This window comes from Lupinus angustifolius, chromosome LG06, assembly GCF_001865875.1.
Source record: "Lupinus angustifolius cultivar Tanjil chromosome LG06, LupAngTanjil_v1.0, whole genome shotgun sequence".
Classification (NCBI taxonomy): domain Eukaryota; kingdom Viridiplantae; phylum Streptophyta; class Magnoliopsida; order Fabales; family Fabaceae; genus Lupinus; species Lupinus angustifolius.
In genome coordinates, this window is record NC_032014.1 from 2,378,870 (window position 1) to 2,405,488 (window position 26,619).

Sequence of the window (26,619 nt, forward strand, 5' to 3'; positions counted from 1 at the left end):
ATGTTCAGAAGCCATATATAATTTTGACTTGTTCTTCGTTATTGGCCTACAGGCGTAAAATTGTACAACGGTCACTCTCCAACTCAAACCTATACTCCAATACTAAAATGAAATTGTCCACAAGATAAGAAACGAAAATTAAATTACTCTTATAAGATAATAAACCTATTAGAAAGTAAAGCATGATTTATCCTTTACAAAAAAACTGGATATTAAAATAAGTTTTTTTTTTCTTTCATACTATATCGGTAGTCAGATATAAACACCAACCCTGGTGGCAAATTTTAATTTGAACAAATTAATCATTGAGGATGATTCAAAACAAGTGAGACCAAGAGAAAAAACACATGTTAGAAATTGAGTCACATATACAATATTTAGATATATTAGAGACATTTTTATAAGTAAAATTAAAGTAATCTAAGGTTCACAATTATTATAGACACAAACACACTAGTCTATAAATATATCAAAGCATATTTCCGCTTTGATGATTTGATACGTATGATCTTGGTTTTCTGATAATAATGTTAATCATTTTAAAGTAAATCCACCATTAAAGTTTTTCAACAACACATTGGTTTCAGCTTTCAAACCAAAGACATCAGCATCATAACGATTCTACTACTCTCTCCTAAACTATGAATAAAAGCAATGCCACAATAAATCATGATGCCTATCACGCACAATATTACACACCAAAATGAAGATGAAGTTACCATGTCATGGATTGGTCCAAACTCAGCAAAATAATTTTACTGGCAAACTACTAGTTTCAACGCCATTGACCTCCAAAACAATCCTTGAAAGTCAACTTGTCATGGCTTCGGATGGCATACATATACTGATCACATGATGATGCAACGGCTCCTTTCTTCAGTTGGCTGAGAGTTCACTTGCTGGAACCTCTGTGACTCGGATGGGTTGTATGTAAATTCTGAAGTATCAAGCCCGTACTGAATAGAGTGGTAATAGTGTCAGATATTACAATGTTATAATCATCTAACAAACAATAATAATGTGTTATTTCCAATCATTCCTAATGCAAGGATATGGCCCAAAACCAGAGTATACTGAAAAATTCACCTACACTACAGATACGAAAATGACAGAGTTGATAAAAAAATGTATCATGTAAAAAGTGTGGTTTGCGTGACAATGGAAAATCATTAAATATAATTCGGGTTTAGCCATTCATTAAGACGTGAAATCGACAGCAGGATCCAGGTAATAATACTTTTTAAAGTCTCTCGTGTAATTCTAGAAACTGCTATTTCTTTGAATGAGTGCATGTGTATGTTGTGTGCAGTGTGGTGGGCAAATGTTTGTGACCATAAGACTACAGAGGCTCGACCCAAACACTCACACAAGTGAGGTCGTATCCAACATGTGTACACATACCTATTAAGACAAACATATGAAAAGTGCCAATAACCAGAATATTAATAAAGTGGACTAAAAGGAAAAATATCACACCTTTTCCCTCATCCTTGTACTCCATGCATCATTTCTGCTTGGACGCTGGTCAAGTGTCCCAGCAACTGGTACCCCTGTTGCTGGACCTTCTGGTTTGTGGAGCAATGGCTGCCAGGCTTGCTGCCTTGGATTAATGTACTCATCATCGCTATCATAATCTGCTGGCCTATTAGCAGCCCTAACAATAATGGCTAAAAAGAAAAGAAGTGCCTGCAATTCCATGCACATCCCTTAGACAACATATGATAAGAAGTCCCTTAAAACTATTACTTTGTTCAACAGGCATATTGCATTGCAGACATATACATGTATAAAGCCTTCTCTAATATAGGCACGCCTCTCCTTCCAGCGGTAGTTAAGTACTTAAGTGATATAGGAGGAAACATTTTCAATGAGTGCTCTACAATTTTATAGCAACAGATAAGGTAAGGCATATCATGGGCACATTGATAAGAACTAGTTCCAATCTAACAAAGAGGGGTATTGATTATTAAACCAGAGAAAATAAATTACAGAAAAAGAAGAGCAAAAGCTCCCAGCTTGGGGAAACTCCTGGCCCAAGGCACAAAAGCCTGAAAACAGAAAAATGACCTCGGCTTGATCCATGGAGAACCTGGAAGCTTTACTCATATGAGGAGCATTTGGATCCTCATTTCCATCACATATTGTTTCCAAATTTCCTCAACTTCAAAGTTGGTTATTACCGAATTAGTTAAGCATGTGCAGTTTAACCTTCTCAGTTCTCTATTTCCTCTACCTTCTCTGACATCAATTGGTATTAGAACAGCTTTTATTTTTGCCAATGAATTAAGTCCAAATGGAACTATGTCTCTATATATCCAATTTTCAGCAATAAGAAATATAATAAAAGTTCAGCTACTAAGCCAGAGCTTATGCATAAATCAAAGGGGGAAATAAAAAACAAGAATCTTATCATTGCTGATGACTGCTTAAGGACTCAAATGAATTACCAGGATGGTGGTAATAATCAAATCATTTTCTGTATTTCTGATCTCCTAGATGTTTGTACCAATAAAAAAAACAACATATTCTCATCACGAGTTCAAACATTCTCAATCTGTTATTGGCCCACTCCAAAAAAATTACTTATTACCGTCTTTTCTAAAATTGATAGTTTAATTATAGCCCTAGCACAGCAGCACCTATTATATGTGGGTACAAGGACACACACATGTCTGCAAACAAATGAAACAATGTTGAATATTGTTTTCTTTTAAATGCCAATCATACCACCTGCTGCTTACCTCAAAGATAACAATTCCAAGAGCAACCCATTTCACAAGATTCCAATTCTCTCTTAGAAATCCAAATATCATATCAAAACTCCCAGTTTTGTCTGTTGGAATTTCCTGAACGAAATATAACTGTAAGATGACAAATATATCATCTTTAATATAATTTCAGATCATAGATGACCACAGTCAATTTCACTTACTTTTTGCCAGCTTTTATCAAAGAAGATAAAGGCTGCACATCCCAGTTCTACCAAGATCAATAATACCACCAAAACTGAATACTTTGTTGACTTAAGGAAACTAATAATAATTCCTTTGAGATTAATGCGTGTATGTGCACACACAGAGCTGTACATAAAGAAATTTTGCATATTAGAGGAAACTTGAGAGCGAAAGAGAAGCTTCAATTCAGGCTTTTTGTATATTAGTGGAAATATTAGGCCTGAATTATTTTTGATTGTAGCATAAGACATTCTAAAAGGATACACAGCTCAGACAGCAACCACTCCGTGTCACAGCTCCAATACAACCAAAACAAGAAATTACAAACAGAACTACTCCAATACCAATGAATAAGTAAATAAACCTGCAAAACATAAAATACAATATCAGAGTCAGGCAGTACTAAGACAACAGTATTTGTTAACATCAAAAAGTAAGAATATGATGTAACAATAACTCCATCAGGGTGGAAGTAAGGCAATGCAAATTATGAGAGAAAAATGAGGCTTATGATATATACGCAAAACATCAGTCATGCATAAACAAAAAGTAAAGCAACTATGTGCAGTGTTTAATTGGTGTCTCACTTTCTTAGTGTTTCATTTTCTCAGATTCACATATTGCATACCATTCTAGAAAGTGGATAAAGCAAGTTTGTTTTCTGAAGCTCTGGCAAAAATAACCAATGACGCCCCAACTATACCAAAATATGAAGCATGCTCAGCCCTAATTTTACCTCCTGAAACTCCAATTATTTCATAACCACAAGTTATTAGTCAGCCATTCTAAAAGTAAACCTTGAAGCTCTCACTGAATGTGAGCAAACAGAATGATACAGAGGGAAACGTTAAATGTAGATCATTCCCCAGAAGCTAATTGACGAGGCAGATTCCTAAGAACCTCTGGCAGAATGTCCGCGTTGAATCTTATATTTTCATCCACAATTACTTTAAAGCAAGTCAAAATGAATTTTCTTAACTATTATACAATACTGATATTTACACCATTACAACTTGTGGTTCATTCAATAAAATTTACCCTCAACCAGTTGGGGCAAAAAAAGGTGTTTATCAGCATAGATATAACCTGGAGCAAAACTAGATAACACAGACAAATACAACAACATCGACAACAACCAAGCCTTTATCTCATTAGGTGGGTTCGGCTACATAGGTCGAACGACGTCATAATGTTATATCATAAATCAGATAACACAAACAAATGATGCAGCAAAATAAAATCAAAACCAGAATCTTTTGCAAGCCAAACAGTACACATTACACAATCGATATACCCCAAAAGTGGCAGGAAAAAGGTAGCATGCATACCAAGCCTTGGGCAACTTATCAACAATACTGTCTGAAAGAGACACAACCATAAGCATGGGTCGGCCAAGTTGAATTAGATCACCGTCATCACTGATGGGAGGAATTGCTGGAGTATCATCTGAAGCTTTAGTGAATTCGACCAGAAGATAGATCCCATAGCCTACCATGGCCAGACCAGTGAGGGTCAGTATGAAGTTCAAAAGCTTCAAAAGGCACTCCCAAAATCCCTTACAACAACACGCCATCCTCTACTTATGATTCTAGTTTAATGCCTCAACCACAATCCAAAATTAGGCCGATGCAGCAATTCACAGTATATTTTCTGCAGAAACAAGCATTTCCATAAAGTATCAAAACAGTAAAACGATAAAAACTACCACAGCAACAAAAAGGAGCTTCAAAATGAAGCTTATTTTAAGAGATATGAATATGATTACTTGAGCTACTTTTAGTTTACACACTACCATCTAAGAAAGACAGAGAACAATAATCAGTAACAATAACACATTAATTTTTTGATTCAGAAATGAAATTGACAGAAAAGAATTCAAGACATTTCTAAAACGAAGAAAGGGAAAATCTCTCAGATTGGCGATGTCAAATAGGGTGCCATATATAAGTCCATATTCTTTTCTTTTTTTTTGTCAACAAATGTCTCAGAAAACAAATTGTAACTTAAAAACAATAGTTACATGAATATTCAATACAAATTATATGTTTCGAGGAGTGATGATTAGTTGGAATAATTTTGACCCAAATTCCCAGCAAACTCTAGCACAGAAAATTGAGGACGAAGCTTAGGCAAATTATAGAAAGAAATAATAAAAAATAAAAAATAAAATGGTTGAGGAAGAACTTACGGAAGGAAACGACGATTTTGTAAAGATATGGATTTGGGAAGCTTGGAGAGATGTGGAAAATTGAAATCAGCAGCAGAAGAAAATAATAAAGAGAGGAAAAAAGAGAAAAGAGAAAGTAATATATATAGGTGCCACTCTGGCATTTGTATTTGTAAACCCCACGTTCATCGTCCCTTGCTTGGATATGGCGTGGAATGTTTGTTTTTTTGTATTAAGAAGTGTTCTTTTTAGGAATTCAACCCTCAGTTTTCACAATATTTCTTATATTACTAGAATGAATTTAAATGTCTCATAAGATTTAAGAACATAATATCTACTATGATAACTCGTTAATGAACATAATGTGTTAGAAAACACCTATCAATTCCGTATGCTCCAAAAATGGAAAAGCATGAAATTTAAATCCTATATCCGGATTGTAGAATTCATTATTTTTCTTTCATTGATTTAAATATCTATATACGTTTTAGATATTTAGATAATTCAATATAAGCCTTCAAATATTTCTAATCCTCTTTAAAATATATTTCCCTCCTCTATATCTAATATCCCTACCATGAGACTAGTTTATGGTAAATATATTTTCTAATGGTAATAACCTAGACTTCTTTTAAATTGCATTGAATATGATTTGGTTGACATTGTGACATTAAAAAAATGTAGGATGATATGGATAAATATTGTACTCGTTATAATCATAACTATCTTTTTTTTTTGTAAATAGTGATTATAAAATTATATATTAATGAGAGATTGTCATACCTCTTGATGATACCAATCAAATTATTACGTGTTAACCGCATGCTAATTATTTCGGGCATTTGTTTCTTGAACAAAGTATTTAACAATATAGGAGTTCCCACCTAATCCCGAAGGTGGTGGTGGAGCACACTTACTAGAAAAACTTCAAAATGTTCAATTAAGGGTAAAAGCAAATGAACCTTTTTGTGTTTTGTATCTGAGTGATAATGAGTGATGAATAGAATCATGTCCATTTTGTGTTGCATCATCGTATTGCATTGAATTGTATTGCCTATGATGTAATAACGCTCAACAGCTTGGGTAGTGGTCGGTGATTGTGGGGACCACGGGGGTAAATAAAAATTGAAACCTCTGGGATCAAAATTGAGAAACAAAATAATTACAATATATAGTGCAATGACATATCCATATTAAGCCATGCTATGTTGTTCATCATCATCATCATCAGATCCCACAAGAAATTGTTAGGTGCTTCCCAAACAAGAAAAAAGCTCTTGCCTCGTACTATTCAAGTAATGTCTCATCAGTTACATGGGTCATTATTGTCTTTCACTTCAAAATTACTAAATACCCCAGTTGGGTCCCCAAGGAAATGAAGAATAATTTGGGTTAGGCCAAATTAAGACTAAATTGTGGAGCACATTTTTTTGTCATGCACAAACTTGAATCTTTACTCAATATTTGAAAGCTATAGCTATGGTGGCACACATGTTGAGTATTACACCCCGAGCACCTTTTATTTCTCTCTAGAACCAATGTTGAGTGGGCTAGTCATCTCTGGTGCACATCAGTGTGGTTTAGAAAACTTGCTTCCAAGAGGGATGCTGGATATGCCTTGCTTTGAGAGCTCAGCCAACACGCTATCGGCCGAAGGAGGTTTGAGGCCTAAGGGCAAGGGCAGCCATGGTTTGCTCATTGCCTCCTTCACAATCTTGTCAACAACCTCTTCTGCCTGCATTCATGGAACCCATTGTCAACAATAGTTCATTGGGATTTTGGACCTTTAAGCATTGCAAGTTATCTTCACTTGTGTATAACTCGAACATAACGTAACTCAACAATCATGTGATTCAGGACTCAAGAACATTGAGCTAAACCTAAGTACCTAATTAGACACAATTGGTGTTTCTTGACCTCTACAATGTATCTAGATAAGTGGCTTACACAACCATGATTGATGAAGACACAAGCCTAATAGAAAACATTTGAAATATATCTCTCACTGTTATGTTATGTGCCATGCTCTATGTTGCAGTTCTGTCGAGGGAGTAGAGGCTAAAGAGCACTATTCTTTTTTTCTTCTACTTTTAACTAGATAGACAATTTCATCACAATATGGTTCACATCAGCTAGAGGCTAACTATGTAAGAACCAGTGATTTGTCAGTTGCCACTACGATATATTAAAGCAAAACTGAAAGGAAAGTATAGAATTACCGGATGATGCTCAAAGGAATTTTGTGGCATGGCAAATCTATAATCCACTGTTTTGGCATTTTGCAATCCAACCATATCCTGCAGAAATCACTCTGGTAAATCATTCAATAACTAGCAATGATAAATTGTGAAAGAGTGGCTATTATTAACATACAAAAATAGCACAGAAACAAAGTTATTCAAATCACTGATACTTGCTTGAGTGTAGGGAAAACAAGAAGCTTGTGGAGGTGGCAACACTGGGCAACCCCATGCATCCATGTGAACCTGAAATAAAAATTAAGCTTACCCCGAGAAAAGAAAAAGCAAGCTTGCTAATATAGAAAGAAAAACTTATAATTATACTTTATCACAAATATAAAGACTACCCCGGGAAAAGGCTGCCACAATGGATAACTGGAATGGCCCCAAACCTGTACACCAGCTGTTTGGATTACAGGTTGTCTCCAAATAGGATATACAGGAGCTGGAGTATGGGTCTGGTTAGAATGATATGGAGGGTAGGCCATAATTGGTCTTTGCGCACCATAGCTCCTTTGGATCGGATCTCTATGATTTGCCCATTCTCCCCTAGGAACAATTTGTCTCTTCTGCATTCTATATTTCTGTTCAACAAAAAGCTGTTACTTAATCTTAAGAAAAAGCAAGTGTTGAAAATAGTCATTCTACTCGTACTAGAAATCAACATCTACAACCAGAAAGCAGAATAATAACCTGGAGATGGCTTGCCACATTATGCCTAGTCAAACCATCAACTTTCATTAGCTCCAATATTCTAGAGGGAATGGCTTGATCAACACCTAGTTGTTCCACTGCCTGCACAAATTTTGTGTGCAGCTGAGGCGTCCAGTCTACCTGAGAACACAACCAAGTACCAAAACTGTGCTCAGATAATCATAACCAGCATGTAACTTATTCACCAAGTAAATAATATGGAGAAAATTAGGAAAATGCAAACAGCATAGAAAATGGAGACGTGTCTAGAACATACGCCTACTTGAATATCTCAAAGCATGAAAATACACTGGGAATATAGAAAGATAAAAAAATTGTGACAAAAACAATAAGAACTAATATTAACACTGCAGCTTACTTTCATCTTCTTCCGGTTAGCTTTAATCTCACACGAATCTCTAGGAACAATCGCTTTACTTGGAGAAGTAGTATTACCACCTGTCTTGCTGAGAAACTTTCTATTATGAGGATTCAGAGAAACAGCACTCTCACCCTTGCAACCATCAGCAGAATCATCTTCCCTCTTGATTAGAGTCTTTTCAGGTTTCCTTAGTTGAGTAATATTTTCATTGTTCAAATTCTCACATGAAGTGTCGACAGACATAGAATCACCATCATGTTCCCCACTTTCTTTTTCTGTGGAGACATTGGTCTGCTCTTGGCAATCACCATCATTCAGTAACCGTTCTCCTTGTTTCAATTGTGGGGTTGAAGGAGCAGGATATTTATCACTTCCAGAATAGTGATTATGGTCATTATCACTTAACCTGGATACATTATCTAATTCTATTGACATTTTGTTTTCATGTTGTTCAATTTTCTTTTGGAGCTGCAACATGGATTCTAAAGATTCTTTAACAGGTTTTAGTGACCCAGGCAGGACACTTTCCCCAGCATTGAATGCCTGCTTGATTTCAACCACATCACAAACTATGTTGTACATATTATGTTAATAGTAAATGATAAGTCGCTAACATAATGTCACCGATATTAACTAACCTTGTGAACCACGTGCTGCCAGATATTTTTGAGCTTGTCCTCCGAGAGTGGTTTATTGAGGAACTCAACTGCACCAAGCTTAAAAATAAAATGGATCAGAGTCAAGACATGCATCAAAATCAGGACAGTATGAAAATAAAGTCTACATCTGGCTAAAATGAGTTAAAAGAACATATTCCTAGTATTTCATCAGGATCGGACAACACCAGATGGCCACTAGGAATGAGACCAATAATAGGGTAGACAAGATCCGTCTACACGAGTTTCGACTGCCCGGGAGGTCGGCCTAGCTAAGGGGAAGGACAATAGTGACACGATATGGCCAATTAAGCATCTGCTACAATCGGGAAACCTTCTTTCACTCCAAAAGGCAAAGCCACAACGCCTGAGGAGAGGTGGTCCAACTTCACAACACTGTCAGACTCATAGGCTGAAAAGGAGAAGGTCATGTCACCCATAATGATGTCAAGCCTCCCCTTGGAGTACAGACCACTTCACCCAAAGTATAAATAGACGAAATCAGCCATGAGGTGGAAAAAATATAAAAACTAGTATCATTAGTGCACTAAGCTGCTGGGAATGTCAGGGTATAAACAATATGGTAGAATCGTGCTTTAGGTGATTTGGACATGTATAAAAGAGACCGTTATAAGTCATAATAAGGAGAGTATATCAAATGGAGGTTAGACCAATTTCTAGAGACAAGGGACAACAACAATCAAATATTTATCCTACTAGTTGGGATCAAACAGTAAACATAGGCGGAAAAAATAGGTCAAAGTTAGAAATTAATACTTTGTTAATGGAAATGATGTCAGAGCCCACCCCATGAGACTAAGGCTTCCTTGTTTTTTGTTTTGTAATATCCAAAACCACAGTTATTAAAAGATAGTTGATAAAAAGGGATAGGGTGATAGAATATAAAATTTTAGTTATTTCGAAGAATTCTATATAATCAGATATTAACCCACGAAAAATTGTGATGAATAAATAAGAAACTTACCGCAATGCACTTCATCATGGTACTCAAGCACTGATTGTTTGAAGTCACTACATAAAATTTTTACAGCAAGCATAAGAAATACTTGAGGTAAACTTTTTTCTCATATTTATTTACCATGCCATGTTCCCTTGTAGACCACTCATATACATTTCAATTGTTAAAAGCATCACATGAAAAATACATTGTTGATTGAAATGAAAACAATCACAAAGCAAATAAAAGAAAAGGCAGAGAGTTCCCACAAAAAACATCATTTAAATAGTGTTGTTTTTCGGTGTGTCTATTGCTGAACTTACTAATGGTTGGCAAGTCCTTCGCGTTCTCAAGAAACTTGAAACCTCCCTGGCTACTGCTTGTACTTACCTGCAATCGGGACGGATGCATGTGGTTACAAATCACATCATCAAGGTATACTAATCTATCAATCTAAGAGATCAACTACATGATTAAGATATAGAAAGCAACAAAATGACTCATTTATCTATGTAAACATACTTCCATCAAAGGATTCATTTATCTTGGAATTTGAAAAGTGCTATTTATTTGCATCAGATGATGAAAGTCATCACTTATTACTAGTGTTTCAAAAATTCAAACATAGATGACTCCTTTTGAAGAAGTATGTTTTACAGCCTAAAGCTTTGCAGCAAATAATTGTAATCAAGAGAAGTGAGAACAGTCAACTTCTCTAGATTGTGTCATGTTCAACTAGCATACTATAGACAACATCCTTTGAAATTTTTTGAAAGGCAATTTTTTTGGCGGGGAGGGGGAAAGGGAAAATTGTGCAGCTTTTCGAGGTTTGCACTCAGGTGCTCACACCTTATGTTCCACAGCTCTACCAATTGTGTTGTCTCTTCGAGACATTTTATCTTCAACTTTTACAACTATATGATGATTTGTAATTTATACAGAAATTAAAATTCAATACCTCCACTACGGCAACATGGAAGTCTTCAGGCCTACTTAAGAATGCTGACAAGGCTGCACTCTCATTGCTGAAGGAAGAAACTGCACAGAAGCGCTGAGGCTGCTTACTTAAAAAAGTAATGGAATAAACAAGCATGTGAAGGAAACAAGAAGGAACGTGGTGGGGAAATAGAGGAAAAGAACACCATGGAATTCAATAACACTATAACAGATAAATTATACTTCGGTTGGTTCTTAAGATATAATTTCAATTAAGTTTGATTCCTGGAAACTATCACTTTGTGTAATAAATGTCTATCTTTAGCAACCAACTAGCTCAACTTAGCTATGCAATCAAAATATCAAAGTCCAAATGTAAAAAAATGGAATAGATTCAGTCATTCATAAAGTAGAAAACTGACAATTCCTTTATCCATAATTATCCTCAATAGCTTTAGAATTTGGACCACTTCCAATGAGCATACAATTTAATAAGTGCAAATGAAAATTTTAGCAGCTTTATCAACCCCATCTAAAGAAATACCACATATGGTAACATCAAGCATCAGGGTAGGAAAAATAAAGTGTCCTATTAAGTTTTCTAACCTTCTATGCTAATGCAACTAAAATCTCATAACCACAATTATCCAAAGAACCATATAAGAGATAACTAAAGCAATGCAGCTTTACAAGATACCATTCTGCAGAAAGATGGGGACCAACTTTGGCCACTAATTGAGGAAAGTAGAAATTGCTAGGCCAAAATTTATAATGGGTGGAGAAGTGACGTATGCCCAAGAAAATAAAGAGAGGAAAGAGTTTTACCATTATAGTCCATAGCTTCAAGCTTTGCTTTTGTCTCAGCAACAGAATTTATGTCTCCATCAAGGAGAAGAACCTTGAGTCCCTTTGGAAAATCATTGGCAGTCCAAACCATAGCTGGTTTAGCATCCTCTTTCAGTACCCTACACAAGTAACAGAACAATATTGCTAAATAACCTTACATTCAATCTGCAAGATCCATTATATCACATTCTTGATTAATGAAAATAGACTTACAATTTAATCTAAATTACTTATTTACATAACATAGAAGAAAATAAAAAGCAGAAAATCCAATGAAACTTAAATTTGTTCACATGGTAATATTAATTCAAATAGCTAGCAGCGAATGTAGATTCGGTTAAAGAATCAAATGGAAGAGCAAGTTCTGGTCTTGCATGCAACATTTCTTTAAAATCACAAAACAGATTACTAATTTCATATCCTCAACAAAAGAAGATAAAGAACCTCTACTTTGTAGAGCGGCAATGACACAAAGATCAACATAAGATCTTGCAAAGAAGAAAAAGAAAAGGCCAATTTGATAAGAAAAAGGAACCAAAGTGAACCCAGGAAAGAAGCAAAGAACTCAAAGTGAGAAACAAAACATGCCATGCACATATGTTATCCAAAATGGACAAAAAAGAAACAAACCCAACTGAATTCTCTGGAACTGGACACTTAAGAGCATGCATATGGCAAAGTAAGACTCTTGAAAGTAAAAAAGATTGTTTTTTTCCAAGGCATGTTTATTACTCCACTACCTTGGCAGAAAATAAAATGTTGTACCAATTTCTGTGCTACAAGTTTTGTTCTTTCTTTTCTTATTGTTTGGTTGATAAGAAGCAGATAAGATGAAGAGAGAGAGAGAGAGAGAAGGAAGAGAATAAGAATGAGGTTGTTGAAGAGTGTCTCTGAAAACTGAACAAATTGCTACTTACGACGAGCCACTCAATATAAAGGAGCCCAGAAAAACTTGTGTCAACAGTTAATAAGTGTAAAGAGTTGTTTATTGTTACATATATAAGTCTTTATATAGAGTATTCTCATAGGGCAATCAATCTTTCTCTCATTTATTTCAATGTTCCTTATTCCTATTCTACCCTCTCTCTTTTACACTTTTCTTTGTGTTTCTAATGAGATATTTAATTATCATATTAATGTATAATTATTTTATTAATGTGTAAGTATTTTAGCTTGTTGATCAAAAACACATTATTTTATGAGTTTAAATTCTGTATACTTATAATATAAAGTTTTTTACACTTTCAATATATCATTTATCATTAATTTGTATTAATGTATAAGTATTTTATATGTTTGATTTTTAAAGTAACTATTATAAGAGTATACATCTTTAATGTGATGATAGATTGATTTAGTTAGAAAGAACTTGTTTCATATTTAAGGTTGAGATATGAAAATTTATTAGCGGATAATTTATAAATATTTGTTTCCTTATTAAGGAGGTCTATCTAGGAATGGCAATAAAAACCGAACTTGTGTGTCTCCACTGAATTGAATCCAAATTTAATGGGGAAAACCCTATGTGATTGGGTTAGGGTTCGGATTTTATCAGGGTTTAAATTTCGGGTTCAGGTTTGGTATATCAATGACTCTAACCCAAACCCGCCCCAAAGTAATATAATTCAATTTAAAATTGAAATTTTTATCATGTACCCATTGTTTTTTAATTTCTAATTTTACTTTACATACTATTGGATCTTCAAACATAAAAGAAATAAAATAATATAAGAGAAAATAGAAATCTTAGAGAAAAATTACACGAAAATAATATCATATTTTTCTTAATACATTATAATTTTTGAGTTTTTTCGGGTTCGAGATGATATTTTTATTTTCAACCCCGTTGAGTTTGGATTCAGGTTTTAAATTTCAGATTTGGGTATGTGCAAACCCAACCCCGACTCGTTGCCATTCCTAGGTCTATCCAACTGCCCTGAGTGTAGCTACACATAAGCAACACAACTTAACTAATTTATATCATGAGCATAATATTTATGCATATATAAAAAATTATAAAATTTATTATATTATTCACAATTTATTTTGATTATTTTTAAAAATGTGAATAATAGTTAAATATAATATTGAATAATACAATAAAAATATATATAACTCGCATATTATTAGTGAATACATTTTTTCCTCTTATTATTACTACAACTAAAACCATTAAAAATAAATCAATGAGTAAAAAAGAAACGGTAGATCGAGTTTGCCAAAAAAATCTTAGAAGTTATTATTATTAATCAAGTATCCTTGTTCTTTTAACTAGTATTTTGGCCATATTATTTATTAAAAGAAAATAGTTTATGCAATAATAGTGTGGATTTTTTTATGTTATTATGAATATATCATTTTATTATTGATGTGCTAATTATCATTAACTCTTGAATAAATGTGTAATATACATAAATAATGAATGATAGGTTAATTATAAAAATATGCATTGAAACTCAGAAAGCAACATATATTAAACTCTTTTAAAATAATAAATTTAGTATTGTATATTAATGTTTTCATAATTAGAATTGTAGAGTAAAATAAAAATATAATTTTTTTAATAAGAATAATAAAATGAAATAACTTAAGGTATTTCATGCCTCTATAGTTAGTAAAATAACTGAGGGTGATATGGGACTTTACAACACAACACACCTTGTTAGTAAGAATAAATAAAGTAAAATAAAAATACAAAATTAGGTTGAGTACTTATTAATTCATAAACAGCAAACTTTTCTCTTGTTTTTTGCATTTTTACATGAAAAAAGTGATGATCGATATTCAAGTACGGAAGCAGCAGAACAATCCAACAATGGAAAACTTTACAGAAAATAGGCATACTATTAAAAAGTAAGTCATATTTTCAACATGGTTAAAAAAAGCTTATTAGAAATAATAACTAATACCATTCTTCCCACTGAATTATATCTGCAACAAAAATACTTTTTTCTTAAAATTTTAAAATATATGTACTAATTGCTCCTTAATTGATAGCTTTAATGACAATAAAAATGAAAGTAAGTACAACTTTCAATAAAAGCAAATAATAAAAAATACTGCATAAAGTATGTAAAATATTTTATAAAAAAATGAATATAAAACATTCTAAATGATTTATTATAATAAAAAATAGAGAAGTAATTGCACAGGCTTGTGTAATCTTCTATTATTTTTAATCTCGTTCGTGGAAGGTGTACCAACTCTTAAATGGGTTTTGCCCCACACCAAAAAGGTTGGAAAAGAGTATATTTTTTAGTGGGCTTAATCATCCATACTTTTCAAAATATAATAACAATCATTCATTTCTTTTTGCCAAATCAATGTGGCAATAATTAAAAAATAATAATGCATTGTGGGGGAACATGAGTTTGTGACTTTTTTTGGTAACATATAATTTTTTAAATTAATCCATAAACTACTAAAGTTCTTTGATAAAAAATATTAAAGTAAACTATAGATTTTACAAAATGAATTTCTCATATTTGAAGACTAATTTTTAAAAAACTACGTAAAGTATAGCTAAAAATGAAAGAAAGTTCCATCTATCAATTAAAAAATATTGAAAAATTGCATTAATTACCCCTAATTAAGTAATTATATTATTATCTTGTATTATTTTTCATTTAATTATAAAGTTAATTTTACCGAATAACTACAATTTAATATATATATATATATATATAAGCTTCTAATTACCACTGCAACTATAAGTTATAACTCACAACTATAAATTACAAGTTCACAACTATAAACTAATTTGATCAAATATACCCAAAATTGATATCACTTTTGATCCCACATGATAAAATTGGGTGAGGCATTGCAAAGAGGGTATGAAGCTAATCACGTCTATTAATTTGATGTAAATAATTGACTTTATTGGTAGCGAGTCTTTCATATTGTGTGATAAAGTCTTGAAGTTAATGGGTGCTACAACTAAATGAAGATGCCACAAAACAATTTAGCAACAAAATACTATAATACCAACAATTGTTTATTACACATCCATTTAATGAGATTAAATAAAAATATAATGCACAAATTAATTTTTATATACAATGTCAATTGTAATTCCCATTTCTCATTTGATATGATGGAGGTAAAATGATTTTCACCGTTTATCAGCAACTGAAAGTTATGTATGAATTAGAAAATTTTGATAATTTGATTGAAAGGTTGTTGAAAAAGGTACTTAAACTTTAGGTAGCAAATAGATACATGGAAAACATTACTCTTAAACTCTTCCTTCTTAACATTCTATTTAAAACCACCTTTTAAAAAACCATGGCTATCAAATGTTTGAGTTAATATTTAATTTACTTCTCCAAATATTATAGTATCATCAATTTATTTTTCGTGATAATTTTTTCACTATATTATTTATCAAAAGTTAAAGTTGTCAACCATGTTATTCTTTTTATAAAGAGCATATTTTTATTTTACTACAATAGAATTTATGCCTTATAACACATTCACAATTAATATATTCCAATAAACTTCAAATATTAAAATATATTTATTTACTGTTAATATTAGAAATTTTGTATTTAAAACAACAAGCCTGTTGTTAAAACTCATCAATTATTGGTAAAATTATAGAGTAAAATGAGAATAATTGTAATTTAATTTCAAATTTGTATCATGCAAATAATATTCCTTATGTTGTATTAGTAATTTAATGTGTTTAGTCAGAGATATATTTTCATTTCACTATAAACAATTAACAAACTGATACATATAGAGATATATAAATGATGAAATAGAATTGAAGGTTAATTTGACAACTATATACTTAAAAGTTGGTTTGGATGATGCAATCTAGACATTACTGATTCATTGTACCAAATCCATTTTAAAAATAGTGTATCCTAACAGTCAATCAATCAAACTTTTTTATCAAAATATTTACCAAAACTAAATTTTCAATAAGTTATTGATATAGAAAAAAATCACCATGTTATTGAAGACAAAGCCCTTTTTTTTTGCTTAAAAGTTAGAACATCATAATAAGTTGCTTACTATATATATTGGCTCCATGATGATTCAATTACTCATGTTGTAAAAGTTTTGGTGTTTATGAATTATGATTATACACAATGTTTAAAATCGATAAATAATGAAAAACTTAAATATAATTTAACTAAAATAACTTTAATTAATACATATTAAAACATATAATTAGAAATTGAATCATAAAAATAGATCAGGTTTCTCACAAATATAATTTTTTTGGAATAACACCCAAAATGTTACAATATAAAAAATGTGAAAAAGTTAAACTGGATTTCATGTCAATTAAGACCACTTACATTTGAAGTATTGAGTATGTTGAGGAAATCTGGGAAAGAGGAATGTTGAAAGCAAAACCATCGCCCACAGATTTAAGGGTAGTTCAAAATCAAGGGGCTATACAATTGGCTATGTTTCTCTACTTTTTATCTTTTGAGGTAGTGCAAATCCCACGTTCATTATTATGTCATAGATATTTTCATCTCCTACACACATTACCATCATTGTCCAATATTTCAAAGGTTATGTTCAATCAATTTCAACTTGAGAGCATTCTGGGAATTCAGAAATAGTACTACCTAACTAAGAAACGTGTCCTTGTCGTGCCATATTTGAAAATTGTAGTCCTATATGTCCCATTAGTTTTACTCCATATCATTACTCCTCTTTTTTTTGGTCTCTTATAATTCCAACTTATTTTCCCACTTTCGCTTCAAAACCACTTTCGCTTCAGAACCACATCTTCTATAACCAGTTTGGTTTCCTTTCTGTACTTCCATATTAATTTCAAAATATCTCACCGATCATACCTCATAGTATTTACTTGCAATGTTATTAATAAGGTGGTCGCTACCATATCGAATATTACTATTAGTTTATTAATTAAATTGTATACTTATTAAGTTATATATATTATTGTACATATAATATTTTTATGAATATAAAAATTATTATTTAGAATATATAATTTAATTATTGAAATGATTTAATGAATGTTAGAAATACCTAATAAGTTTATGGTTTAAATCCTTAATTTTTTCATTGACAAACCAGTTTTGATTGGTATGGCCAATACGATTTGACCAGATTTGACCAATATTTTTTACATTTATCAGTTTTGACAGATTTAATTGCTTGTTCAATATTATTATCAAATCATATCGACATGAGGACTGATTCACTGATTTTTTTATTAAACCAGTTGCTACAATTTTAAAAATCGAGACTATTATAGCATAAACTAAATGATGCTTTTAGATACATAATTAAAGTAGTTTTTCCTTAACATCTTATCTTATGCAATAAACCTTTTTATATTTCCCTTGAATTCTCATTAAGTTAAAGATAAAATTGAATGGGAAATGAGATGTTTTTACTCTAATTATGTTCAGGGTAATGAGTCTCAAACTGTACCCACTACTAACATTTAATTTTTTCAGCATCAAACTCATGATTTTACATGGGCTTCTTAATTATAAGTCAAACTTACATGCTTTGTTGGATCTATAGATATTGTACAAAGTGAAAATTTAAGTTTTAATACCTAAGAACAATATTTGATGAAATAGGTATCTTTGATTGACACAAGAAAATTATTTGACGGTCTACTTGGGGCTCTAAACTTAACTTAGAATGAGAGAAACATTTAATAATAATAAAAAAGAAAAAGTGAATAAAGAAGATTTGAGACTTATTGAATTCCTAGTTGGTTTAGTTGTTTGGTGCTGATTTTAATGGCAAGGATGTGCGGTATGTTTGGGTTGAACATGCATGCATGGGAAGGTAACAAAACAATTAACAAGTTTTAAGAAATCAACTTGTAGTCAACATGCATAAAACGAAAGAAAAAAAACAAAACTCGCCCACCGTGGGGCTCGAACCCACGACCACAAGGTTAAGAGCCTTGCGCTCTACCAACTGAGCTAGACGGGCAATTGATATTCAATCGATATGATAATAACCCATATTCAAATGATTGTTCATAGGGAATTCCTGAAAAGTTGGTGCCTCATTGTTTATTGGATTACATTGATAATGTTATGCTGTTCAGTTGGGTTGGCATAATTTGTTGAGCTTTAATTAGTTTGATCCATCTATTAATATCTTTTATCAAGAAAACTGAAATTGCACTATTTATTTCTTGGGTTTACACGTCAATACTCCTTTGTTCAACCATCTGGAACCGAAGATGTTATTGGTGTGTATGTGGACAATTCTTAGGGTGTCACACCTCTGACATACCTTCTCCTCTTGCGAGTTAAATAAGTTCTAATGATTATAACAAATCAAGAAGGCTTGAAGGGCCTTGGATCTTGGCATTAGGTTGATTTTGATTGACCCATGAGGAAGGACTAGTAGTCCAAGAAAAGAAAGGGATAATTTCATTTGAATTAGTTAGTAGATTGAAACCATTAAATTGTCGTAACTTTGATGATTAAGATGTGGAATAATTTTAAAAAACTTACTCTTACAATAAGTAAATCTTCACTCATACATATATATATATATATCCAAATGAGGTGGTTATTTTATTTTATTAACAAAAAATGAGGTTTAACATAATAGACCAATGAGAAGTTTATCAAATAGTATAAAATTCTATCTCATACTCAAATAGAAGAACAAATAAGATGTTTATTAAATGATATAAGACCAATAATAACATCGAGCGTCTGTTTAAGTAATATATGTTTAATTCTCATTAAGTAATGTCTCATGTTTGAGTCTTTATGAATGGAAAAATGTATTTTGGTTCGAGATACCTTTTTCAACCAATTGCAAGTTTTGTCACATGGAGTGGCACAATGTGTGGTACAAACTTTTGCGGGAAAAAAAGTTAAAAAGACTGGGTCCGAGGTCTATTATGGAATACGACGTGTCGTTTGTGAGCTCATCTGCAACAGGTTCCTGTTTTGAGCATTGTGGTAAACATCAAGATTGTTGGTTGACTTAATATCAGTAAAAGCTTTCATTTTGAAAATCAGTTAATGCGCGCTGCCACTTTCAAACGCTTCCCAATTTCTCATTTTTCCAATGTCTCTTCCAATCTTCACTCTCACTCTAACCATTCTCATTCCTTCAAAACTCCGTTCTCAAATCCCATAATCAATTACCCAAATTCCACTTCCACTTGCAATGACTCTTTACTCCTCCACTTTCTATCAATGGGATTGCACCATGAGGCTCGAAACCTTCTTCACAAATTCTCCAAAGGAAGAGACCTCCATGGACGTGTTGTTTACTGGACTTCCTTGCTCACCAAGTATTCTCGCGATGGTTTCATTAATGAGGCTCGAATGCTGTTCGACATAATGCCTCACAGAAATATTGTTACTTGGAACTCTATGCTGTCGGGTTACCTGCAATCTGGCATGCTGAATGAGGCTTCCTGGGTTTTTGAGACCATGCCGGAGAGGAATGTTGTTTCTTGGACTGCAATGCTTAGTGGGTTAGCAGATGCAGGCAGGATCGAAGATGCGAGAAGAGTATTTGATGAAATGCCGGAGAAGAATGTGGTTTCTTGGAATTCCATGGCGGCGGGGTTGATTAGGAATGGAGACTTGGATGAAGCCAGGGTGGTTTTTGAACAGACCCCTGATAAAAATGTGGCTTCTTGGAATGCTATGATTGCGGGTTACATTGAAAATGATAGAAATGATGAAGCAAGAGTCTTGTTTGATGAGATGAAATGTAGGAACGTGATTACTTGGACTAGCATGATATCTGGTTATTGTCGAGAGGGCAGCATGGAAGAGGCTTATTGCTTGTTCCGGAAAATGCCGGAGAAAAATGTTGTTTCTTGGACAGCCATGATTGGTGGGTTCACCTGGAATAGCTTGTTTCAAGAGGCACTATTGCTTTTCCTTGAGATGATACTTTCTGGAGCAAAACCAAATGGGGAGACCTTTATCTCTATCATATATGCATGTGCTGGTTTGGGTTTTCCTTTTCTTGGGAAACAATTACATGCACAGTTAATTGTTAACAGCTGGAAGCTTGATGATTATGACTGTAGGTTAAGTAGAAGTCTCGTTCGGATGTACTCTGTGTTAGGTCTTATGGACTATGCTCACAATATATTTGAGGGTGATCTGAGTTACTGTGATGATCAGTCTTTCAATTCTATGATAAATGGTTATGTTCAGTCTGGTCAGTTAGAAAGGGCTCAGGATTTGTTTGACAGAGTACCCATCCAAAATAAAATTGCATGGACTTGTATGGTTGCCGGCTATCTCAGTGCTGGGCAAGTATTGAAGGCATGCAATCTCTTTAATAAAATGCCTGACAGGGATTCAATTGCATGGACTTCAATGATTTATGGGTATGTCCAAAATGAGCTGATTGCTGAAGCCATCAGCCTATTTGCAGAAATGATGGGTCATGGTGTTTTGCCTATGAATTCTACATATGCTGTTCTTTTCGGAGCCATTGGTTCCATAGCATATCTTGATCAGGGGCGGCAATTGCATGGTATGCAGTTGAAGACAATATATGAGTACGATTTGATTCTTGAGAATTCCCTAATTTCAATGTATGCAAAATGTGGGGAGATAGATGATGCATGCAGAATATTCTCTAACATGACTTACTGGGATAAAATTTCTTGGAACACCATAATCATGGGCCTTTCAGATCATGGGAGGGCTAGTGAAAGTTTAAAGATGTATGAAACTATGATCGAATTTGGGATTTACCCAGATTCTGTTACTTTCCTTGGTGTCCTGACAGCATGTGCTCATTCAGGTCTTGTTGATAAAGGGTGGGAGTTATTCAATACCATGGTCAATGATTATGCACTTCAACCTGGTCTGCAACATTACATTAGTATGATCAATCTTCTTGGCCGAGCCGGGAAGGTGAAGGATGCAGAGGAGTTTGTCTTGAGACTACCTATTGAACCAAATCATGCCATTTGGGGAGCATTGATTGGGGTGTGTGGATTGAGTAAAACTGATACAGATGTAGCTAGGCGTGCAGCCGAACGACTGCTTGAGTTGGATCCTTTAAATGCACCAGGCCACGTGGCCCTTTGTAACATATATGCCGCAAATGATAGACACACAGAGGAGACAAGTTTGAGAAAAGAAATGAGGCTGAAAGGAGTGAGGAAGGTACCCGGGTGTAGTTGGATATTAGTGCAGGGGAGAGTTCATGTTTTCTCACCTGGAGATAGATCAGAACCACTAGTAAAAGACATGTTACTAGAAGTTTGAGGAAGAAAGTGAGATTGAGAGGGTGAAAAAAGCATGTAAATGTAGTTGGATAATGGCAAAGGGCTGAGTTCATCATATTCTCATCAGGTGAAGAATTACATCTACGAGTTGAATAGATGCTGATAGGCTTGTATATTTTTATGTACTATCTGAAAGCAATGGTACAACAGGTGGTATGATTGATATTGTTGATGGGGACACAATACTATCTCTGTTTGCCTTATTTATTAGGGAGCAACTAAGCATTCTTGCACATAAGCTACAAAGTCAAGCTTTCATACAAACATAATTTTTTAAAAGTGAAATATGTTTTCTCACCGATTTTCTAAACATACTTAAAAGGTAAAACTCTCTTAACATAATCTTGATTATTTAGAGTTAAACTTGATGTCTTACTTAAAGGAAAGTGAGGTTATAGAGACAAAGATCAACAAAATTTGCAAAGCGGCACCAATATGAGATCTAGCACAACTCATACTGAATATCCAAGTTCGCATTATGGCTGAATGAGTTTGAGTGTAAAGTGAGAAAGTGCTAGTGTAATCACCTTTATTAATTAAAGTGACTGACTTTCTTTTCAATGCATTGTTCTTTTTATACTCAGTCAATAAAGAAGAAGGCTAAAAGCAAGAAAGGTAAGCATGTTGTTTCAATGCACATGAAAGGTTATCAATGTAGAATTCCCCTTCTATATCCAAGCAAGAGAAATTATTGTGTCCGATTATTCTAAACACATCTAAATCATTGATTTAAAAGTCTTCCTAAGTTACAATTAAAATTTTGTGGGTATATGATAAGTGATGGCTGGAGAGGCAAACGAGGTAGCTGAATCTTGCCAATAAACCTAAACGAATATGTTATGTATACCAGCAAGCATATAACTTTCCTAACAATTCTCAGGTGTATGGCACTTTTTCCTATACTTTTAGGATTATAACACAACGTTGGGTGTACATATAACAATGTTGAAATCCAAATGAACAAGCTGCACTGTACAACTTTAATTATATCACACGTTTTATAAGGTACATTGGTACAACTAACATAATTCAAAGTTAACTTGGCCAACTTTAATACATTGCTACACCATTGCTGGCAAAACTAGTAATCTGTTTTTTCTACATAGAACTTCTTTCAGCCCCTTATATATTCTTTATCCTTACAGATAATGCTATAGAGGAGGACTATAGATAAATCTGCTTAAAACAAAAAGTATGACACAAAGGTGAACGAGTACAGCATGAAGCTCCTTCAACAAGCACATCCACTTGATTGTGGTTGAGATTGAGCATTGCCACTTGAAGACTTTAAGTTAACATCAACCATGTCTTCTTGTTTTGCAGAAGATAGAGTTTCCATTCCAGGTAAAGCTGCAGCAATTTTTCGAAACAGAGCCTGTATAGATGACATCCAACAAAGAAATACATGATAAGTCGGAAGCAAGAAAATTATCAGGACTAAATAAGACACTCAGAAGTTGTTACCAGAGGAGAGAGAAGAAAAGAATCAGTGGTTGTGATAGGATAAGGGGGAGACCACCCATCACTAGGGTGTATCATAGGAGGCCACGTGGCAGTATGACGTGGCCATTTTAGTTGCTGAAACAGTGTTGTAACTGCCGAAGCAGTGTAGGTGTTAGGTGTTTAGGGAGCAGAAGGTATAAATAAGTGATAGGGGGTTATTGTAATCAGCTTTTGAGAATTGAGTAGAGGAGATGGATTAATTCAGGGAATTAATCTTGTAACGTGCAATTGATTCGGGAAATCAATTAGGGTTCATCTTGTAATCTTCTCCATTCTTCAAGCAATAAACGAGGTATTAGTATTCGGAATCGAATTGATTCCGAATCGATTGTGAAATTTCCTTCTTCTTTTCTGTAATTTTGTGCCGATGTTATCAGGTTGAGATGAAATTGACAAATGGGAGCAATTTGAAGGTAATTAGGTAAAAGAACACTACTGAACTGAAAATGATCAGAACGGTAACAAATAGATCACCAATATTCAAAGGCCTGAACTTACGCAACATAACTGGACATGCAATATAAACCTCGCAGAGAAATGTCCTCAAAGAGGAAGCTGCAGACATATGATGTCTAATGCAGAACATTCTATTCACCCATTCTACCAATGTTTTTTCCAAATTTGTTTTACATAGAACAAGAGTATACTATCATCCTAACTTTGTACAATTTTACTTCACTCCGGTAGGAAACAGGGAAATAACTAAAGGTGTATGGGATGAGAAAAAGAGGGAATTCAAGTACCTTTATGTTAAACCCAGCTTTAGCACTAGTTTCAATAAACATGACATTGAGTTCATGAGCTTTTGCTTCCCCTTCTTCTATAGAGACTTGCCTGCAGACTCACAGGGAAGGTGGTTAGTGAAACAGAAAAAAATGAATTTCAGATACTAAAACAATAAAACTAGCACATAACCACAACTTTACAACATACGAATCATCTCTAGGGTCAAACTCATCAAACTAACCTAAGCTGCTAAAGTCCACAAGACATTAGAAATCTCTATTCATACAATTGAAACTAGATTAAGGATTTCACTAATCCAGAGAATTGTCTTTTATGGTAGGATTAACCTGCATGCAGAACATCTTTAACTAGTAAGCAAAATCCTAATTACTTAGTACGCCTTCTAAGTTTTGACCAACTAAGACAACTTTTTTAAGTGTTTAAACAACAACAAAAATAAGACTCGGTCAAATGGGGTATGAGACAAAAATGGAGAAATTATACAGATTGACAGTATTGTAAGCACAATTATTACAACAGAAAATATCCGATTGTAAGCATACATCCCATTCCCACATTATGTGATCTTGTGTCAGTAGAAATGGAATAGATATTCATGGTATAATTAGCTAAGCAAGTAGTTAATTAAGTCAATATATGTGCTATTGGAGTTACTTTTGCCAATAGTTCACAAATTTTATTCTTGCTAAAACCATTCTTCTCTTTTTTATTACCCATTACCTCTTTTCAACAAGATCAGTTTTGTTCCCAACAAGAACAATAATAACATCACCGCCTCTCTCCGTTTGCACCTCTTCAATCCACTTTGTTGTGTTTAGGAAAGTCTGTCGGCCTATACAATAAGAACATCACATTTACTAGGAAGTGCTTTTCCATGGATCTTAACAAACACCTAAGCTAATGCATCAATCAAAAGAATATAGAGTGGTCATGAATAGAATTGGATGTCAATTTCTGTAATAAAATGTATAAAATAAGTGTTATACAGAATTTTCACTTTTATCATGCTGTTACTTCCCTGTGGTCCGGACAAAAATGACACCATGCTACAATAGTTCACAGCATTTAAAATAATGTATTGTTCATTCCTTTACAAACCGGTTGATTAAACAAATAAACAATTGCAAAATCAGTAGCTTTGATGAGATTAACAACTATTAAGAGGCAAAAGATGTGTAGGATAACATAATTTTGAAAATAAAACAAATCTGAAATTGCATACTTGCAACATCATATACAATAACAGCTACAGATGAATCCCTAATGTAGCTTGGAATAAGACTTCTAAATCTTTCCTGTCCAGCTGTATCCCTGTCAGAACACAAATGAAGCATGAATATAGAGGAAACACTCAACAAAATACAGATGGTATAAGCATGAAGCACAAATATAAAACATAAAAGTCAGCACAATATGTTTATTGTGGAAGTCAAATTCAATGGTGAACAAAATAAGAAACAACAAAGACTACAAAAACGAGGTGAAATGTCAATACCAATAGCCTTAATATATCTTACCACAACTGCAGTCGAACAGTTCGATCTTCAAGATACATAGTTTTTGATAGAAAATCAATACCAATTGTGGCCTGTATTAAACAGAAGAGGAAGACTAATAAGTAAGAAAATGATGATGATAGTGTAGTTAAGATGGAAGGAAAAAAGAGAAAGAAAAAGGTGACCTGATAAGTGTTGTCGAATTTGTCGTACATGAAGCGAGTGATGATGCTGGTCTTCCCAACGGATTGGTCACCCAAGAACACTAGCTTGTACTTTGCTAAAGCTGAAACCGCCGCCATTTTCACTTCACAAGGAAGGACCGATAAAACGCTAATTATTCCAAAATTTGCATCAAACTTTCAAAAAAAGTCACATTACCACCCCCACTCTCAAACCCTCACTCCACCCCCACTCTCAGACCCTCACCCATCTATTTAAGAGGATTATTTCTACTATCAAAATATTGGTCAATATGATGATCCAATAATTTTTTAGTAGACTTTCCAAATTTTTAAATAATATTATAGATTATTATTAAGTATTGGGAAGGAAATTCATATAATTTTTGGACACTTATAGTGTAGTTATATAAAATTTATGTACAACTCTAACAAATTTAGTGTGATTAATCTTGTTTAAGGACTTTACATGTTTTTGTATCAATTGTAGGATAATGATGAGTATAAAAGATGGAAATTGAAGGAATTTGGGTAAAATGAGCTTTGGATCCCTAGCCCAAACGATAATTGCTAATTTTGGAGGCTAAATCTTTGCATGTCCCTCGCCCAAGTG

General features: G+C 33.4%; 4 protein-coding genes and 1 non-coding gene across 11 annotated transcripts; 1 reads left to right on the top strand and 4 right to left on the bottom strand.

Moving 5' to 3' along the window:
- LOC109348863 (tobamovirus multiplication protein 2A-like) lies at positions 568–5,282 on the bottom strand. 4 transcript variants are annotated; one of them, XM_019589451.1, is made up of 8 exons: positions 5,143–5,282; positions 4,283–4,604; positions 3,219–3,318; positions 2,933–3,013; positions 2,742–2,846; positions 1,477–1,686; positions 803–956; positions 568–755 (listed from the first exon to the last, which is right to left on the bottom strand). In XM_019589451.1, the coding sequence occupies exons 2-7, from the start codon at positions 4,525–4,527 to the stop codon at positions 849–851; spliced, it is 849 nt and encodes a 282-aa protein (XP_019444996.1). In that variant the 5' UTR covers positions 4,528–4,604; positions 5,143–5,282; the 3' UTR covers positions 568–755; positions 803–848. The 4 variants fall into 4 exon arrangements, with proteins under 4 accessions (XP_019444996.1, XP_019444995.1, XP_019444997.1 ...); XM_019589450.1 differs by having other exon boundaries at positions 568–956; XM_019589452.1 differs by having other exon boundaries at positions 568–956; positions 5,153–5,260.
- On the bottom strand, positions 6,386–12,791 carry LOC109348859 (two-component response regulator-like APRR2). 3 transcript variants are annotated; one of them, XM_019589447.1, is made up of 12 exons: positions 12,573–12,789; positions 11,812–11,951; positions 11,009–11,088; positions 10,374–10,440; positions 10,078–10,124; positions 9,075–9,152; positions 8,434–8,979; positions 8,055–8,195; positions 7,709–7,945; positions 7,539–7,607; positions 7,341–7,418; positions 6,386–6,856 (listed from the first exon to the last, which is right to left on the bottom strand). In XM_019589447.1, the coding sequence occupies exons 2-12, from the start codon at positions 11,921–11,923 to the stop codon at positions 6,692–6,694; spliced, it is 1,620 nt and encodes a 539-aa protein (XP_019444992.1). In that variant the 5' UTR covers positions 11,924–11,951; positions 12,573–12,789; the 3' UTR covers positions 6,386–6,691. The 3 variants fall into 3 exon arrangements, with proteins under 3 accessions (XP_019444992.1, XP_019444993.1, XP_019444994.1); XM_019589448.1 differs by having other exon boundaries at positions 11,812–11,997; XM_019589449.1 differs by having other exon boundaries at positions 7,495–7,607; positions 11,812–12,791.
- TRNAK-CUU lies at positions 18,705–18,777 on the bottom strand. Its single transcript has one exon. It is a non-coding gene; the product is annotated as a tRNA-Lys (tRNA).
- LOC109348857 (pentatricopeptide repeat-containing protein At1g32415, mitochondrial) lies at positions 19,752–22,115 on the top strand. Its single transcript, XM_019589443.1, has one exon. It carries the CDS (start codon positions 19,833–19,835, stop codon positions 22,056–22,058), a length of 2,226 nt encoding a protein of 741 aa, XP_019444988.1. The 5' UTR covers positions 19,752–19,832; the 3' UTR covers positions 22,059–22,115.
- LOC109348864 (ras-related protein RABH1b-like) lies at positions 23,022–26,216 on the bottom strand. Of its 2 annotated transcripts, XM_019589456.1 has the most exons (6): positions 26,010–26,216; positions 25,846–25,916; positions 25,551–25,639; positions 25,049–25,160; positions 24,325–24,415; positions 23,022–23,453 (listed from the first exon to the last, which is right to left on the bottom strand). In XM_019589456.1, the coding sequence occupies exons 1-6, from the start codon at positions 26,124–26,126 to the stop codon at positions 23,310–23,312; spliced, it is 624 nt and encodes a 207-aa protein (XP_019445001.1). In that variant the 5' UTR covers positions 26,127–26,216; the 3' UTR covers positions 23,022–23,309. The 2 variants fall into 2 exon arrangements, with proteins under 2 accessions (XP_019445001.1, XP_019445000.1); XM_019589455.1 differs by having other exon boundaries at positions 25,846–26,216.